Here is a 19,061-nt window from a genome sequence, read left to right on the forward strand (position 1 = left end):
TTTTTTATCTTGCATTAGCTACTTGAGTATTATCTAGGAATTTTTTACAATTATGTGCCACAGATGGTGTTGAATAGTCTACATGGCTTGGTGCCTTTTGGTAATACCTAACAGTTGTCTCATTGTTTGCATCCTGATGATATCTCTGGAACTGTTGAATATTACAATGCGTTAGCAGGTAAACAGACTTGGCACCCTCTTTTGAAAACTACTTACACTGCTTAACAAATATTTTTAGTTCTTGGGCTGTAACTTATTTTCTGATTGTTTATACTGTACCTATTTTGGCTATTATTTCCCCCTGAAAACCTTGCTTTGACTTCTGCCTCAGACAGCTTTAGGAAGACATCTTCAAGGCACCTGAAGGCAGCAGACATGAAACGTGTCACAGCATTGACAGCCTTCATGGACCTTCAAGATGTCTTCCATACAGTCAGGGATGCTCTTGGACGTAGGTTCGAATCCTCGTCACGGCCCTTGTGGATTTGTTAATGTCTTCCATAAACTGTCTGAGGCATAGGTCAAAGCAAAGTTCGAGGGGGAATAACAGCAATTTTCTATAGTTTGGGCATACATATAAACAAATACTACCCAGTAACACAAAGTTATTGTATTGTGTTATGTAACAGTCCTATATGGCTATCTTAGATTAACATTTTTTATTTTTAAAGTAATCAAATTATCCACCTATAAATGAAACTATTTTTAGCTTGAGGACAAAAGGCAGAGAAACAAATTTTAATAAACACCATTCATTTATTTACAAAGCGTTGCTGATAAACAGCACATACTCCCTTATTCCATTCAACCTGAGACTCGGACATGCAGTACATGTGATATCAATACAATACAATAAAATGCAGTACATGATATCACCAATATCAGTTCATTACTCCTACATTATCACCACAAATATCATTGTAGCACTCAGTGTTTCTAACACCAGCACAGTACTATTACACGATGACATCAAACACAAACAGTAAGTAGCTCAGTGCTTTTAAATTCATGAATACATGCATTAATACAGGATGCCATGTTTTTCATAAACATGAAGATCGGTGCTTTGCTCATAACGCCATGAACACGAACATCGCTGCTTTGCTCACAAAGCTATGAGCACAAACATTAGGATGTAGTTCAAATGCATCAAATACGGTTTTCACAACCTGTCAAGGTTTATAATAAGTCATGGATTACAATCTATAACTATGATTTACTTATTGGTATTTAGCACCATTTATACGAATGTATAAAACACAAACGGCAAAAAAATAGGTCATTTGTCGGCATGACAGAAACCATTAAATTTTATTTTTTTTCAACTTGTCTAACAACATAAAAAAATCAGGTTACATTAAATTTATCACACAAAATTCTAATAGCCTGATTATGTATATTTTGGTATCTTGAGTGACACCCATCACAGCTCCACACAACGGAGACTGGTTGAAATATCCACCAGAGAGGCACTTGTGGTACTGTACAGTGTGGCCACACTTCTCCCTCATGACACATGTTCTAATGCTCCAGCTGTTGCTGCCTGCACTACTTGATACAAGCAGCACCATGATTAAGGGACCACTCTCCCTGCTGGCACCATGCTTAGGGGGACCACTCTCCCTGCTGGCACCATGCTTAGGGGGACCACTCTCCCTGCTGGCACCATGCTTAGGGGGACCACTCTCCCTGCTGGCACCATGCTTAGGGGGACCACTCTCCCTGCTGGCACCATTAGGGGACAAATCTCCCTGCTGGCACCATGCTTAGGAAACCACTCTCCCTGCTGGCACCATGCTTAGGGGGACCACTCTCCCTGCTGGCACCATGCTTACGAAACCACTCTCCCTGCTGGCACCATGATTAGGGGACAAATCTCCCTGCTGACACTATGCTTAGGCAGAAAACTCACTCTACTCGGGTGATTCCGAACACTATGATTTATTATGGTATTATCACTCATTTTCAAAATCACAGCACAATTACTAGCCTTTATTTTCAAACTGGCAAAATCAACCACCCATGGTACTGTGTTTATATCATGGTATAAGTACAGTACTTAGTACTGTGGCTGACCCTCATACATTTAAACACTGTTTTTTGGGCATGCAGTCTTTTTAGTGTGTGCCTTTTGATTCTGATCTTCCATTCATACCATAAACATTTATTTCAACTACTGCTCTATTTTATTTAGTAAAAATATAACCCAATCTAGCAGTACTACTGTGAGTCATTGTTTAGGATAATATATATATTTAGGTGAACATCATTTACTAAGGAAAATAATGTATTCCCCCCTCCCCACCCCAAGAACATAAATGGCATAATAATAATTTGTTATAGAATTGGAAGAACACGCCTAATATGCTGATGTACACATCTTGCCAGTACAGAACATGGTGATGACAGGTCTGGAAACCACGATTCATTTTCAGTACTGCATACTGTATTTTCATCAAAAACTTTTCCGACATTTACTTGGATACCGTAACATATCATAGTATTTCTTGGTAAACTGTCAGCATGCTAAGCTTTGATACCAAGCTGCATGACCTGCCTTTGTACCAAATGGTATCTTGATAATCTACCACTTCAGGCTAAGGAGGAGTGAGGGTCAGGCTAGGAAGGAGCATGGGGGCAGGCTAGGGAGGAGCACGGAGTCAGGCTAGGGAGGAGCATGGGGTCAGGCTAGGGAGGAGCATGGGGTCAGGCTAGGGAGGAGCATGGGGTCAGGCTAGGGAGGAGCATGGGGTCAGGCTAGGGAGGAGCATGGGGTCAGGCTAGGGAGGAGCATGGGGGCAGGCTAGGGAGGAGCATGGGGTCAGGCTAGGGAGGAGCATGGGGTCAGGCTAGGGAGGAGCATGGGGTCAGGCTAGGGAGGAGCATGGGGTCAGGCTTGGGAGGAGCATGGGGGCAGGCTAGGGAGGAGCATGGGGGCAGGCTAGGGAGGAGCATGGGGGCAGGCTAGGGAGGAGCATGGGGTCAGGCTAGGGAGGAGCATGGGGTCAGGCTAGGGAGGAGCATGGGGGCAGGCTAGGGAGGAGCATGGGGGGCAGGCAGGGAAGGAGCATGGGACTTTCTCCATGTAGAGATGTAAATGGATAATTATTCACACAGGTTCAACACTGATAACAACACACTATATACACCCATTTACTCTCATGTTCCTTATATCCTTGGAATTCTTTGTCTTAGCATAAGATAAATAAATTAAAAGAAAAACAATTTAATTTAAATAAATATTAGTTGATAATGAGAATTCCAGATATGTCATATTTACATCAAAGCTAGCAGAGTCTGCTTGTTTCCCAGTGATATATATATATATTAGTAAATGATATGTTAATAGTCCTTGGTTGCATACACTAATGCATTAAATACAAATATGGTGACACTCCTAGTGCAAGGTACCTCCCTAGGACATGCTCGTATGAAAGGTACCTTCCTAGGACATGCTCGTATGAAAGGTACCTCCCTAGGACATGCTCGTATGAAAGGTACCTTCCTAGGACATGCTTGTATGAAAGGTACCTCCTTAGGACATGCTTGTATGAAAGGTACCTCCCTAGGACATGCTCGTATGAAAGGTACCTCCCCTAGGACATGCTCGTATGAAAGGTACCTCCTTAGGACATGCTTGTATGAAAGGTACCTCTTACTTACACGCTCAAATAGGCTGACAAAATAGATGTAGGTTTCAAGTAGAGTAGTGTAGTGGTGGTATGTTCCTAGTCAAATAATCTCTGCCCATAACAATAATAGGACAGTCTTCAGTGATAACAGGCATGAAAACATTAAAGATGGCTGGAGAAGTAACTAAACAAAACCAAATAAGGTAAACCAGTAGGAAAGTCATGTGGCATCAGGAACTCTTTAAGAGTACACAGTCTAGAGTGATGGTAACTATAAGTGCAACAACAGAGTCAAAGGCAGCCTGGCGGGAGGAGTGTCCATCCAGTAGATGCACCATGGGGCCAGATTCACGAAAGCACTTACGCAAGCACTTACGAACCTGTACATCTTTTTTCTCAATCTATGGCACCTTTGTTTTCAATTATTAAACAGTTAATGAGCTCCGAAGCACCAGGAGGCTGTTTATAACAATAACAACAGTTGATTGGGAAGTTTTCATGCTTGTAAACTGTTTAATAAATGTAACCAAAGGCGTCAAAGATTGAGGAAAGATGTACACGTTCGTAAGAGCTTGCGTAAGTTCTTTCGTGAATCTGGCCCAGGCTGGAGTTTGCTACTCCAACTAAGAGTGCAACTATGGATACAGCAAATGAGAACAAAACTGTACAATTAACCTAACAAAATAGATTAAAGCATTAGCAAGTTGAATAAAAAATCCAGTTTGTACATTCATAGTCGAACAAAAAAAAATACAGAAGAGCTATCGCAATAATTGCATATTTGACACCATGCTAGCACCTTTGTGTGATTGGGCTCATCTTCGTAAGAAATGAGGTTTCTTTTTCATCTTGACGTTGGCAGAAACGTTAAGCCGCCTGTACCAGATAGGTCACACTGCTGGCGCTTAATGAACGTCCTTATTCGCAGTTGTGTTAGTACTGTCAACCCTGAATTTGTATATTCACTATGTTCTTGTGATTTCAGTGTGCAAGTTGAATAATCCATGTGAACACTTGTCAGTAGCACTCAAATGCTTTGTCATTAGAGTATTTCAACACTTGTATACAAGAATAACTTGCTGACTCTGGGAGTTAGGGGCGACCATCATAATGGCACTTGCCTCCACACACCTGATTACTTCACACCATTTCACAGCATCCTGATGAGCCTTTAAAACCAATAGAGGTCCTTTGCACCCTCCTGTGGCACTCCCGTCTCCAGACCTGGAAGGAAATGCAAATGTGAACTCAAAATTCAACAGTAAAGACAATTTTACACTTGAAAACACTACTGTAATTTAGGAGAGGAAGATAAGTCTTGCTCTCTTTTTCTTAAAGATAAGATTTATAAGGCAGATATGAAGTATGAGGAGCGCTAAACAAGGCCGGTGGGCTGCCTGTAAGGAAGGGCAGACTTTGCGAGAGTTGGAGGAATAATTCTAAGAATTTGAATATTGATGCATTCAGTGCCAATATTGGTACACGGAGATCAGTGTTTCGTATAGAGGAAAAGCATTTGGTTTCCCAATGTCAGGAATAACAAGACTATTAGCGTTGCAGAAGTCACCCCTAAGTCAACAACCAACCTTCCTAGGATATAACCCACAACAGTCGTCTATAACTCGTGTGACTATTTACAGCTCTTGTAGGTAAACAGAGGCGTCAGACGTAAGGAAACTTGGTCAAACAATAACAGGTGTCAGCCTAGGCAGCACCAAGTAAAGGACCCCATATGCCACCGAGGAGTTCAACAATGTTCCAAGAGATCACAGCAATTATTCAGACATAGCTCTTGATATTTAGTGAATTATAGGGTTTCTATAAGGCTCTATATAGGGTTTCACAATATATAGGGTATATATTTCACAATATATAGGCTCTATATAGGGTTTAGGGTTTCTATATAGGGTTTCACAAGGCTCTACTCTCCCTTGGTTCTACACTCTTGTCAATCTATTCATCTCTTTTTGTGGGTAGCTCAACTTCTGCCTCTTAGAGACTTAATAGTGGGTTCCACGAGGGTCTTTCCCGTTATCTAATATTTTCTTATTACACTTTAATGACCTTGTTACTGTTATAGTATCCTGTATTTAATGACCCTGTAGCATGGTTGTATTGTACTGCCTCCACATTACTTCTTGTACTTCAGTTAATGTAAACTCTTGGATGATTTCAAAATTTTATTTGAACACACTTAACTGGAGAGTTACAGTCCACATAATATTCCGGGTATGACACTGGCATGTAACTTGACACATCAGCACACTGTCGTGTACAGTACTTAGCAAGGTTTAATCAGTGTTGGATCAAGCGTTATCAATCCTGATTACTTTAACGTAGTTTTGCTCAGCTTAGCCTGGGGGGGGGGGAATTTATTAATAATACAACAAACAATATAGTTTTGGAAAATCTAAAATTTCAGTGATCGCCCAAAGTGCTCCCACTTAAACTGGACCTTCTTTCATACTCAGATAATTAAATTCTCGTTTGTTTCCAATCTATAAGTCTTACGCCCTTAACTACTACTACCACTTTCACTTATGGGGCTCTTACCATCTACCAGAATTCTTGATGTAATTCTGAATCGTGTTTGTGGTATGCGTTGACCCGTCTTGCTGCCTAAGCCTTATCCACCGGCCTTTGATGGTGCTACATAGCCTTCCCGGTTTGGTGCCTTCTTTTGATAATTACTTACTTAGCCACCGGCCTTCCAAGTTACACAGCTGTATATGTCTCCTCTACCACTACTAACGTGGTTCTCTCGGGAACCTGCAAGTTGCAGACCCCCAACTTGGTGTATTGCAACTCTGTGTTTCTTCCCAATTGTAAATCTTATTCTATCTAACTTATTCAATCTATCTATCAATCTAATCTTAAATCTAACTTATTCAATAAAGTAGCGAGTGACAAAACAAAATGAGGAGATAAATCTAACCGAAATGAGTAGTATAAACAAACCAAGTACTGTACCTGATGTTCTTACGGGCTATTCATGCCCGTGCCACCTCTTGGGTGTCTTAATCTTCATCCATCAATCTACCTGATCTTCAGCTCTTGGGCACTCACTCACCTGGGGCACTGGGGACATGGACACTCACTCACCTGGGGCACTGGGGACATGGACACTCACCCGGGACACGGGTATGGCAACTCACCCGGGACACGGGTATGGCCACTCACCTGGGACACGGGTATGGACACTCACCTGGGACACGGGTATGGACACTCACCTGGGACACGGGTATGGACACTCACCTGGGACACGGGTATGGACACTCACCTGGGACACGGGTATGGACACTCACCTGGGACACGGGTATGGACACTCACCTGGGACACGGGTATGGACACTCACCTGGGACACGGGTATGGACACTCACCTGGGACACGGGTATGGACACTCACCTGGGACACGGGTACGACCACTCACCTGGGACACGGGTATGGACACTCACCTGGGACACGGGTATGGACACTCACCTGGGACACGGGTATGGACACTCACCTGGGACACGGGTATGGACACTCACCTGGGACACGGGTATGGACACTCACCTGGGACACGGGTACGACCACTCACCTGGGACACGGGTATGGACACTCACCTGGGACACGGGTATGGACACTCACCTGGGACACGGGTATGGACACTCACCTGGGACACGGGTATGGACACTCACCTGGGACACGGGTATGGACACTCACCTGGGACACGGGTATGGACACTCACCTGGGACACGGGTATGGACACTCACCTGGGACACTGGGGACATGGACACTCACCTGGGACACTGGGGACATGGACACTCACCTGGGACATTAGTGTAGTGAGGGGTAGAGTAGTTGGTGTCGAGACTGTGGGAGAACTCTGGACTTGAGAAGGCTTCGTGGTACCTCGCTCCCCAGGTCTCGGGCTTGGCCATCCCCATCTGTTAGAACAGCATAGGTTAGACAACGTCACCAGACTGGACTAGCCTAGTCTAATGCCCCAGGCTCGAGGGCGACATCCCTGAGCCTACACGGGTAGCGGGAGCCAAGTACAAGATGTTTCAGAAGGACTTGGCATTCTGGAAGCGCCAAGAACTACATTGTATACAGGAGGAGGCATAGGTGTGTACTCACCTAGTTGTGCTTGCGGGGGTTGAGCTCTGGCTCTTTGGTCTCTTTGGTGTGTGTGTGGGAGGGAGGGAACGATCAGGGGAAAGTGCCAAGTCATTACGACTATATAGCACTGGGAAGGGGTCAGGATAAGGTTTACGGGCTATTCATGCCCGTGCCACCTTTTAGGTGGCTTAATCTTCATCAATCAATCAGGATAAGGATTTGGGATGGGACGGGGGAAAGGAATAGTTGCTCTGGAGCAGAGTGTGTGTGGAGGCAAATATAAATGAATGTATATATGGATATAAATTGGCGGCCGATATATAAATATATACAGTAATAGGATATATAAATATCCATAAATTTAAATATATATATTAAATAAATCCCGGGTGGCCCAAAAGTGGTTGGGGAACATTTCCTTTTACCTAATGCCTCTGTTCACCTAGCAGTAAGTAGGTATTCAGGAGTTAGTCCGCTTGTTGTGGGGTTGCATCCTGGGCGGGGTCAGTAATTCGGCCTTTGGGGGGGAGGGGGACCTCGATATAAACCTAACGTGTATGAATACACTCTGGCTGCCTGTCCCCCGACACAATGAATTAAAATTATGAATTATATTAATACTGGCGAGTCAGACTGTGTGGTGTGGGAGTCAGTGGAGATGTGACAATGTGACCAGACTGGGGACAGTCAGATGTGGTGTGACCAAGAATGTCTCGGCAGGCGATGAGTCACAATAACGTTATCTTGAGATGATTTCGGGGCTTTAGTGTCCCCGCGGCCCGGTCCTCGACCAGGCCTCCTCCCCCAGGAAGCAGCCCGTGACAGCTGACTAACACCCAGGTACCTATTTTACTGCTAGGTAACAGGGGCATAGGGTTTTTTTTTTTTTTTTTTTTTTTTTTGGGGGGGGGGGATAGATATTTCGGAACATTTAAAAACTGAAAGAAACTCTGCCCATTGTTTCTCGCCGGCGCCTGGGATCGAACCCAGGACCACAGGATCACAAGTCCAGTGTGCTGGCCGACCGGCTCCGGCTATTTCCGTTATAATCGTTATTAACCAAGTCATAGAAATATCACCTTACTGTGATCTCATTGTGTATCCGATGCAGTGTTTGTTGATTAGTGCTACAGTACAGGCCTGTACAGTGTTGCAGGCTTGTACAGTGTACAGACTTGCTCAATCAGATCACCAAACAAGCAACAAAATACTCAACAATCTAGTCACCAGTTAAAACAAAGGCTGTTTTCGCAGTTTAATAAAAGCAAGTCAACAGGAGCCTTGAGAGGTGTGTCCACGATAGTTCTGGAGACGGAAGAGCTGCCATTAATGGAAATTATTAATAATTTGTAAAACAGGTATATAATAAAAGGATCAGTTGCAAACTACAATACCGTGAGTAATAACATTAAATTCACAAGACTCATCGGAGATTTGAACTGTGTGTTCAACAGTACAAACCAACGGTCTCGTACGTTTGAAACCAACGGTCTCATACTTTTGAAACCAACGGTCTCATACTTTTGAAACCAACGGTCTCATACTTTTGAAACCAACGGTCTCATACTTTAAGGCTCAGTTTTGAATCTCCGGTTATCCTAGTGAACGAAATAAAAAATCAATAAACGTGTGTTTCTTAAATTGTCAAGTTCAAGTATGTTTATTGAGATAAGCAAGAAATACATCTCAAAGGGATAGAGTAGCTTAGGCTATTTCTACCCCCCTCTTAAATTGTCTATACAGTATACCTAGATCATAAAAGTATTTGTGTACGTCTAGTACCATACTACTTGTGTAATGGAGGAAATGTAGATGTTTATCTCTCAGAATGTTTGGTAATATGTTTATTGTTTGTGATGTGTGTCTATGTATTAACACGATGTACTGAACGGGGCGAAATAGCTTGAGCTACCTCATCCCTTTGTGTGTATTTTACCTCAATAAACTTATTTCAATTTCAATTTCAACCAAGCAATTTAGAATATGGTATCTACCGCCCACAGGATGGATATGGGGTGCATAGTAAATAAATGTATGTACACTGAGAGGTTAAACCCACTTCTCGAACGATACTGAGTTAACTTTACTCCTAGACTATATTGAGGACTAAAGTATACTTGCTGGATGGTCAGTAAGCTAATGTGGCGGTCTTAATGTTCCTCCAGAGGCCTTAATCCCAACACCAAACCATTGGTGCCGGTACCTTACGACCAAGATGGTCGTAAGGTACCGTAACCCCCAAACTACGGCGATGACAGTAAGCGAGTGAGTTAGCAGCGACTTACCTGTGTTCCGACGGCGGTGACGGCCGGGATCCTGCCCAGGTGGGGCTGGAGGGAGAGGGAGGAGTACTGATGGTAGGGGCGCGACGAGGGCTGAACTGACGACATTGCCGCCTGGTACACGTCGTGCGCTACGCTCCGGTGGCTGTACGCCTGCAGGGGGTGGCAGGAGGGAGTTGCGGTTAGTTAGGGGGGTGGTGGTGGTGGCGGGTGTTGTAATGTGGCGAGAGGTTGTGGCAGCAGATAATGTTACTTGTAGTCCAGGTAGTCCGGTAACGAATGGTCGTACTGTCGTACAAGTTCAAGTATGTTTATTGAGACAAGAAAGAAATACATCTCAAAGGGATAGAGTAGCTTAGGCTGTTTCTACCCCCCTCACTGTCGTACAATGTGATCAAACCCGCAGCCCTGGGTTTTATTGGTTCATCTTTGCGTGTACACCTCCTAGCGAGACGCGTTTCAGATGGTTGAGGTAAGGGCGACGGGTACCAGCAACGGAGGGTTAACATATGAGGAGCGAGGTGACTCGCCTCTCCCACAAACCCTAAAACAAGATCATGAATCCTTCCAACAAACCCTACACTGGACTCTTAACACATCTGTAAATAAACCCTCCCACATCAGTGACACAAATATGTAGACATTTAAGAAACTTATTAACTGTAGCTAATTAGAGACTAGCCAGGACTTACACCGTAGAGAAGCACACATGTAATCACTCTTATATGTCATCTCGACCTATAATATAAATGTTCAAAACTGACTATTTAAACAAGCAGTACTTAAAGTGTATAAGCCATACACTAACCGGAAATATTGGCATATTTTAGTCAGTTATTATATAACTGACTAATTTTTATTAATATTTATTAGTCAGTTAAATACACACTATATTTGTGTTATTGTTGAGACGCCTGGCACCAACCAGCGACTTAACAATGCACGAGTACAGCAAAATAAATATTATGAAAGCACTGATAACACAGATAACAGAGGAATAATTATTTCACTCTCGCCGAGTCCATCACCGAACTGGTTATGATGATAATAGTCAAAATATGTACATTTGTGCAGGAATACTCTTGTGAGCAGCACCTGAGTCTGTTGTTCACTGTTGCACAGTGAAGCTCTCACTCTCCTGCAGGAAACCTTAGCTCGTAAAAGAAATAAAATTATACTAAATATATTATTATATATATTATATATCTGTCCCACCCGGGATTGAACACGGACGGGACAAGAACGGTCGGCATGTTTTCTTTCACCTGATGCCGATGTTCACTTTGAATAGGCATGTTCAATAACTGCTTGTCAATATTTTCTTGACGCTGGAATATCATACAAATGACTCGCTGCAATTGTGGGCCGCCGCTTAGGTGATTCCTCTTTTTAATTAGCGTATGTCCAGTTGACTGTGACCTGTCGAGAGAAACATCAACATTGCAGCACAACTCGCACATAAAGGGTGATTTAAGAGGACTGGTCCGGCTTCCACCAGTCTCGGTACACCCACTTATCTGGGCACTCACATGGCTGATATGCCAGGCATGAAGAATGCAGTATGTCGCACATACTCCAGCTGCTCCTCCACACACCGGATGACTTGCTGCAGAGTTCTTCACACGACCAGAGAATCAGTCTTCAACAGCGTCTCGCGTCATCCACGGTCACCGAGGAGTAACTTCCTGGCGCACGGCTTAACACGCAACTGAGTCAGTATTCCACTATTTTAATTTTTTATCGAAGACCAGGTCTGCTTAGTGGCGCCTTGCTAACTCCTACTTCATCATAGAGGGAGCCGGTCGGCCGAGCGGACAGAACGCTGGACTTGTGATCCTGTGGTCCTGGGTTCGATCCCAGGCGCCGGCGAGAAACAATAGGCAGAGTTTCTTTCATCCTATGCCCCTGTTACCTAGCAGTAAAATAGGTACCTGGGTGTTAGTCAGCTGTCACGGGCTGCTTCCTGGGGGTGGAGGCCTGGTCGAGGACCGGGCCGCGGGGACACTAAAGCCCCGAAATCATCTCAAGAGATCGCTGCTGCTCAAACTTTGGTTTGGTCAAGCTTACAGGGCTTGAAATAGGCATGTGACCTGCCACAGCCTAATTATTATTGTGTTGCAAATACCTGTAAATGACTTCACAGGTCTCTCCCCATTGGCTACACTAGGTTACGTGACCTTTAAAGTGTTGTGGACGGATAAGTTGTCATGGCTGTACCAGGCGCGATATTGCTTGAGCAAAATAGTACACTTATGTTTGTCATACTTGAGGCGCATGATCTGTCATAACAGATCCCCAGATTACCTACTGTGTATACCTGAGACACCTTCCTATCTGGCGGGATATGTAGATGTAAACGCCTCATTATAACTGATTACTTGCCAAATGTGACAGCTTTATCAAGCATCAGAGTGGTACAACTCGTACCAAAGTTACACAGTCGAGACCCTTAACAATATTCCTTGATTCTCTTAAGTGGTAGCCCAAGCCAACATTTTTACAAACAAAAAACTAGTTTTGTGTATTATAATAACCAAGTGACTACTGAGGTTCAGAATAGGCATTACCACTACAGCCATAACCACTCATATTCCTACCACTAAGACTTACTAATCTGCTCTTGCTATCACCATCATTCCTGTCTACAAATATTACATGTACTGCAGTTAATATTAAAAAAAGGCTCAGTGACAGGAGGAGAGTGGAGACGGCCCCGGTGGGTGTTGGGACACGTGTGGCAGGTGTGGGGTTCAGGACACGTGTGGCAGGTGTGGGGTTCAGGACACGTGTGGCAGGTGTGGGGTTCAGGACACGTGTGGCAGGTGTGGGGTTCAGGACACGTGTGGCAGGTGTGGGGTTCAGGACACGTGTGGCAGGTGTGGGGTTCAGGACACGTGTGGCAGGTCTGGGGTTCAGGACACGTGTGGCAGGTGTGGTGTTGGGACACGTGTGGCAGGTGGGGTTCAGGACCCTTCAAAAACGAGAGGGAAAGGAGTGCATGGCGCTTACTGCCATGTGCTCATGTGAACAGCAGGACACCTGTGGCACTAGGACATGTGTGGGCAATAACACCCTAGGAAAGGTGTTAGTATTTACACAGGTGTGGGAATTAGGACATAGAGTGTGAGCAAGAATAAGCGTAGGAATTAAAACAGGTGTGGTTGTGAGAACGGGTGTGTGTGTGGGGGGGGGGGGTTGTAGAACACCATACCTGCTGAGATAAGGAATAAGCGGCCCATGGGTCTGGCGCTGGGGGCTGGAGGGAGTGCAGCCCCCCATGGTACGGGTCGTAGAGCTCGGCCGGCGACGCCCCCAGGTGGCCGGCCAGGCTAGGAGGCCGGGACGACGACGAAGGTACCTGGTAGTTACTGTTCCAGAATGACGGAGGGAAGTTCCTCGACGACATCGGCGACGACGCTGCAAGAGAAGAGAGCAGGTGGTCACTACACACACACATCACACTAACGTGATGCATCAAATGAACAAATCCACAAGGGCCGTGACGAGGATTCGAACCTGCGTCCGGGAGCATCCCAGACACTGCCTTAATCGACTGAGCTATGACAGGGTAAAAGGGTTGAAACCGAAGTTCTACTGAACTTACTAGATCCCGTAGCCTCTCCGAGGCACAAACCAGACGCAGGTTCGAATCCTCGCCACGGCCCTTGTGGATTTGTTCAGGTGGTCACTACTCGCACCAGTGGTAAACATCTTTAAAGATTTCACCCACAAATTGTAAATATAACAGCGGTCCTCATCAATAAAGGCCAAAGGGACACGAACCCGCCAAACTTCACCAGTGGAAAACGCTTTACCTACGACTCAATTGACAACGTTTCAACATTTCCAACCCGTCCTCGACTCGAGTCCATTCCATCCAGTGGTCGACCCCACAGACGCATTCATAAATTTTAACATGCTGGTCATTCAAAACGGGAATTTTCTCAAATATAAATGAATATTATAACATATTGTGCATATATAGGCATAGGTTAGGTTAGGGGTTTAGGTTCTGTTGGCGATTATTTGTATTTGTAGTACGTGGGTGAAGCATTTACAGCGTTGTGGTTCGAACACAATTCGTCAGTGAAGCACTTGTTCCGGAAGTGTTCGAACGTCATCAGTTGTGAGTCGTGTGTAAACCGTTTTTCACTCATAAACAGCTGGGGTTTGGCGGGTGCATGAAATCACTTTTGCGTCTTAGTTTGGAGAACGGACTGTAGTGTGACCATAAATGGTTCATTCACAATTCAGAAGCCAAACTGATGGATCAGATTTCAAGCTCTTGAACCCAGAAACCAACCCGTCCTCCAAACAAAGACCCAAAAGTGATTCCATGCACCCGCCAAACCCCGGCTGTTTATGAATGAAAAGCGGTTTACACACGACTCACAACTGCTGACGTTCGAACACTTCCGGAACAAGTGCTTCACTGACGAATTTTGTTCGAACCACAACGCTATAAATGCTTCACCCACGTACTACAAATACAAATAATCGCCAACAGAACCTAAACACCTAACCTAACCTATGCCTATATATACACAATATGCTAATATATTATAATATTAATTTATACTTGAGAAAATTCCCTTTTTGAATGAACAGCATGTTAAAATTTATGAATGCGTCTGTGGGGTTGACCGCTGAATGTAATGGACTTGAGTCGAGGACGGGTTGCAGAAACAGTAATATTTACTGTGCTTGCCCAGGTAACAAGCCAGGTGCTGCTGGACGAGCTGGTGTCACACTATTTTGCTCCACCAACAATCCGTGTCATGTGAATAGGTTAAACTTGTTTAAAGCTTGGGAGTAGATAACCCAACACGTGCACAAAAATACCTGAAAACAACGACGTTTCGGTGATTGATTGATTGATAAAGATTAAGCCACCCCAAAAGGTGGCACGGACATGAATAGCCCGTAAGTGGGGGCCCTTTTGAGCCATTTCAAGTATCAATAGATGATACTGGAGATCTGTGGAGGTGCGACTGCACCCTGCGTGACGGGAGATGTCTCCCGTGGACGTTTCGGTCTGTCTTGAACCCTTATCAAGTCGTGACGATTGATTGATAAAGATTAAGCCACCCAAGAGGCGGCACGGGCATGAATAGCCCGTAAGAAGTCGTGACATGGGACCGTTACTTATAAGGGTCCACGCGTGACCGACACGTTGTCACGTGACATAGGTGTGGGGAAGAGGGGGTTGTGTTGTGTCCAAGCACGCTATTGTGAGTTGCTCCCTGCAGGTTAGGGGAGTGTGAGCGTCGAGGAGACTACCTCCGGCAGCACAGACACCAACCACAGGGTGCTGGTTCGAGGCTCCCACAAAAACAACACCAGCCTTATAAGGTCCCACTATTACCCAAAGCAATATATAAATCTTGTTAAGTTCAGAATATCTGATTTGCATATTTTAAGGTCAGATTTCAAACAAACGTAATGACACAAGTCTGCTCACAGCGCTCGGGAACATGGCCGGAAGATTTTGCATTAAAGGTTGAAAATATATATTGAAACATAAAGGGTTCCGCTATTATTTTCTGGCTGTTTCTGCGTCTCTCTCGACGGGTTGATAGATAACTTGCCTGGGCCGCCAGGCTATGTGTCCACCTGTTTATATGTGTGAGTGATTAAGCTCAAGCTCACTTAAAGTTTAATTAAAATCTTTGAGGGATTGTGTGTACTTACCTAGTTGTGTTTGCGGGGGTTGAGCTCTGGCTCTTTGGTCCCGCCTCTCAACTGTCAATCAACTGGTGTACAGGTTCCTGAGCCTATTGGGCTCTATCATATCTACACTTGAAACTGTGTATGGAGTCAGCCTCCACCACATCACTGCCTAATGCATTCCATTTGTCAACCACTCTGACAGTAAAAAAGTTCTTTCTAATATCTCTGTGGCTCATTTGGGCACTCAGTTTCCAACTGTGTCCCCTTGTGCGTGTTCCCCTTGTGTTAAATAACCTGCCTTTATCTACCCTGTCTCGTGTGTGCGTGTGTGTGCGTGTGCGTGTGGAGGAGGTCCAGCTAACAAAACACAACAACCTGTGGGGTTCGGTATGTAAAGACCTGACAGAGGTCTACGGTCATCCCGATAAAAAGTTGCGGAGACAGAACGCGGCCTTGGGGTGAGCCAGGTGTTGTAGCCCATTTACGTCTGCGTCGGAAGGGACTCTAGCTCTCGCGCTCCGCCTCCTTCAACAATCTTAAAACATCTAATATCTCCTTTTACTTTATTGTACCAGTGTAGAGTCCACCCACGCTGAGATGGTGACTGTTTTAGCCTATCATCTGTCTTCGTGTGTAAACTTCAGCGGTTATAAAGCCATGTAATGAAATATATACTACTTCGATATCTTTATACGGCTCAGGGATGTGACGGGTGTGTTTGGGCACCGTCGTTCACCTCAGAGAATGATTCTGTGAAGGTCATCACTCTTTTGTCAATACATCCTGCTCATGATTGCCGGAATACTGCATATACCGCATATATAATACTACATAAAACTTCATTCTCTCCGCTTGTTCCCAGTTTGGGTCGCATGGTGGCGCTGCATGCTCTAGTGCGGGTCTCACGTACCTAGTCTGTATTATGATAAATGGTGTCATATTGCTTTATAAACAGTGGTTTGTGTTTACTGGCTTCGTATTGTTGCCTGTCCGCTCATGTTACACACACACACACACACACACACACACACACACACACACACACACACACACACACACACACACACACACACACACACACACACACACCTGTACATCAGCACCCACCGACCACCACCGCAGACTCTTGTAATCTCAACCAAATTGCCTCACGAGAAAATGATCGTGAAATTCCACGGATTTTATTACAGCTTTCTTGGTGTGTGTGTGTGTGTGTGTGTGTGTGTGTGTGTGTGTGTGTGTGTGTGTGTGTGTGTGTGTGCGCGCGCGCTCATGCTTATCTAAATGGAAACGGGCTGTTCTTTTATCTAGTTCCCTAGGTTATCTTATAAAACTTTCCACGTTGTGACCATGTCTCCTTTGAATCAGGGCTGAAGTAACCCCCCTTTTAGTGGCCCCTAGGCATTCAGAATCGTGGTGGGCCCCTTTTATTTAAAATAGGCTCATGCCTTTAGGGTCCAAAGGTTAATGGGGGGGGGGGGGTCCCTGCTTCACTCTGGGGCCCTAAACAAGCACTTTGCTTTCTTGCTTGCTTCTTGTTTAGTGACGGCGTAGGTAGGTATTCTAGGTAGGTATTCTAGGTAGGTATTCTAGGTAGGTATCCTAGGTAGGTATCCTAGGTAGGTATCTTAGGTAGGTATTCAGGGTTACCTCGCTTCTCTCCGCTGGTGAACCTGCCTTGTGGTGCGTGCGCTCACCTAGTTGTGCTTGTGGGAGGGGGGTTGAGCTCTGGCTCTTTGGTCCCGGCACAGACCAAGCCTCTTGTGCAGTGCTTCACCTCCGTGCGTGCCTCATGCGAGAGCTACATACTCTAGAGCTCTGCGCCTGCGTAGGATGGTCACAGGTATTTATTATCTACTGTCCTAAAAGGCTTTCTCGTGCATGTCTGCTGTGTTTACATTTTCCTGTTGCTACACGCTGCTGCTGCTGCTGTCATCTCTGCTTCTGCTGCTGCGACTGCTGCCATCTCTGCTTCTTCTTCTTTTGCTGCTGCTGCTGCTGCTGTCATCTCTGCTGCTGCTGCTGTCATCTCTGCTTCTTCTGCTGCTGCTGTCATCTCTGCTTCTTCTGCTGCTGCTGTCATCTCTGCTGCTGCTGCTGTCATCTCTGCTGCTGTCATCTCTGCTGCTACTGCTGTCATCTCTGCTGCTGCTGCTGTCATCTCTGCTGCTGCTGCTGTCATCTCTGCTGCTGCTGCTGCCATCTCTGCTTCTGCTGCTACTCTTATTGGGACTACTACCATCACCACTGTTTCTGCTGCTGTCCAGTGTGAATCATTAAGACCGTCTTGACATTTAGACAATTAACCACTAACGACCTTACGCTAGTAAGGCTTTCATTACCAATTCTAAGTTAAACACTGTGTTCCCCAGGGCTTTCTCAGCCAGCACTTTCCCCAACCCCCCAACCCCCCCACTCTCCCCAACCCCTGCCCCAACCCCAACCCCCCCAACTGTCCCCAAAGCCTGCCCCAACCCCAACCCCCCAACTCTCCCCAACACCCGTCCTCTTCTTCTCTAACCTGCCAGAGGACCAAACTCAGAAAACGGGACAGTACGTCACTTTGTCGAGGAGCATACATTTTCTGCCACACAGCCGTTTGCCAGCAAAGAATCGCAGCCCGGGCGAAATCGTCATTTTTCTCAAAACTCAAAATCAAAACCAGCCATAGAATCGTTTTGAAAATGGTACCATTGTGTTTACCACAGCAATTTACATTTCTTTCTGTAAAGGCTTTCTTTGCTAATTTTCAATATCAAGGCCCAAACACCCATATTTACCGAGATACAGCCATCTCAAATATCAGATATATCATCGTGTTTTCTCAACAAATTATTAGGGAAAATGAGTTGAAAAACAAGTTATAATAATTATAAACAGCTGAATAAAAAATGGGTAATGAAAATAAAGTAATTTCTATATTATTCCTTTGCTTAGAGATTATTTTGAATGGTAAATTTATGGCCATTTGTATGGTACTTATAATGGCATATGTATTGAACTTATAATGGCAAATGTATGGTACTTATAATAGCATATGTATGGTAATTATATGGTGTATGTATGGTACATATAATAGCATATGTATTGTACTAATAAAGATATAAGTACGGTACTTTTAAACATATACATATGGTACTTATATGGGTATATGTATGGTACTTAAATTGACATACGTATGGCACTTATGTAAGGTACATTTAAAGATATGTATGGTACTTATAAAGACATATGTCTGATATTTATAACGGCATATCTATGGTACTTATAAAGGCATATGTATGATACTTATAAATGCATATGTATGGTACCTAAAACGGCACATGGATTATACTTATATGGGCATATATATGGCAATTACACGAGCATATGT

The 19,061-nt window shown here is 44.7% G+C and overlaps 2 protein-coding genes across 3 annotated transcripts in view; both read right to left on the reverse strand.

Moving 5' to 3' along the window:
* Positions 1–736: 736 nt before the first annotated feature.
* Positions 737–13,481, reverse strand: LOC123767360 (protein vestigial-like). Of its 2 annotated transcripts, none has more exons than XM_045757006.2 (4): positions 13,230–13,479; positions 10,022–10,171; positions 7,444–7,561; positions 737–4,856 (listed from the first exon to the last, which is right to left on the reverse strand). In XM_045757006.2, the coding sequence occupies exons 1-4, from the start codon at positions 13,473–13,475 to the stop codon at positions 4,804–4,806; spliced, it is 567 nt and encodes a 188-aa protein (XP_045612962.1). In that variant the 5' UTR covers positions 13,476–13,479; the 3' UTR covers positions 737–4,803. The 2 variants fall into 2 exon arrangements, with proteins under 2 accessions (XP_045612962.1, XP_069169111.1); XM_069313010.1 differs by lacking the exon at positions 737–4,856 and adding an exon at positions 5,844–5,988 and having other exon boundaries at positions 13,230–13,481.
* A 4,117-nt stretch (positions 13,482–17,598) lies between these two features.
* Positions 17,599–19,061, reverse strand: part of LOC138356838 (dentin sialophosphoprotein-like) — a 64,673-nt gene continuing 63,210 nt past the window's right edge. The window contains exon 2 of the mRNA XM_069313178.1: positions 17,599–17,947. Within this exon, the coding sequence (XP_069169279.1) occupies positions 17,599–17,947 (349 nt within the window). The remainder of the gene's footprint in view (positions 17,948–19,061) is intronic.

This window comes from Procambarus clarkii, chromosome 74 (assembly GCF_040958095.1).
Source record: "Procambarus clarkii isolate CNS0578487 chromosome 74, FALCON_Pclarkii_2.0, whole genome shotgun sequence".
In the NCBI taxonomy this organism is placed as follows: Eukaryota; Metazoa; Arthropoda; class Malacostraca; order Decapoda; family Cambaridae; genus Procambarus; species Procambarus clarkii.

What these genes read in the sequence shown, in the direction of transcription:
- LOC123767360 (XM_045757006.2), bottom strand. Translation starts at nt 13,475, where the DNA reads ATGTGTGTGTGTAGTGACCACCTGCTCTCTTCTCTTGCAGCGTCGTCG. An exon ending in CTTATTCCTTATCTCAGCAG is followed by an intron (nt 10,172 to 13,229) that starts GTATGGTGTTCT and finishes CACCCCCTGCAG; the next exon opens with GCGTACAGCCACCGGAGCGT. An exon ending in TCACTACACTAATGTCCCAG is followed by an intron (nt 4,857 to 7,443) that starts GTGAGTGTCCAT and finishes ATTTCCTTCCAG; the next exon opens with GTCTGGAGACGGGAGTGCCA.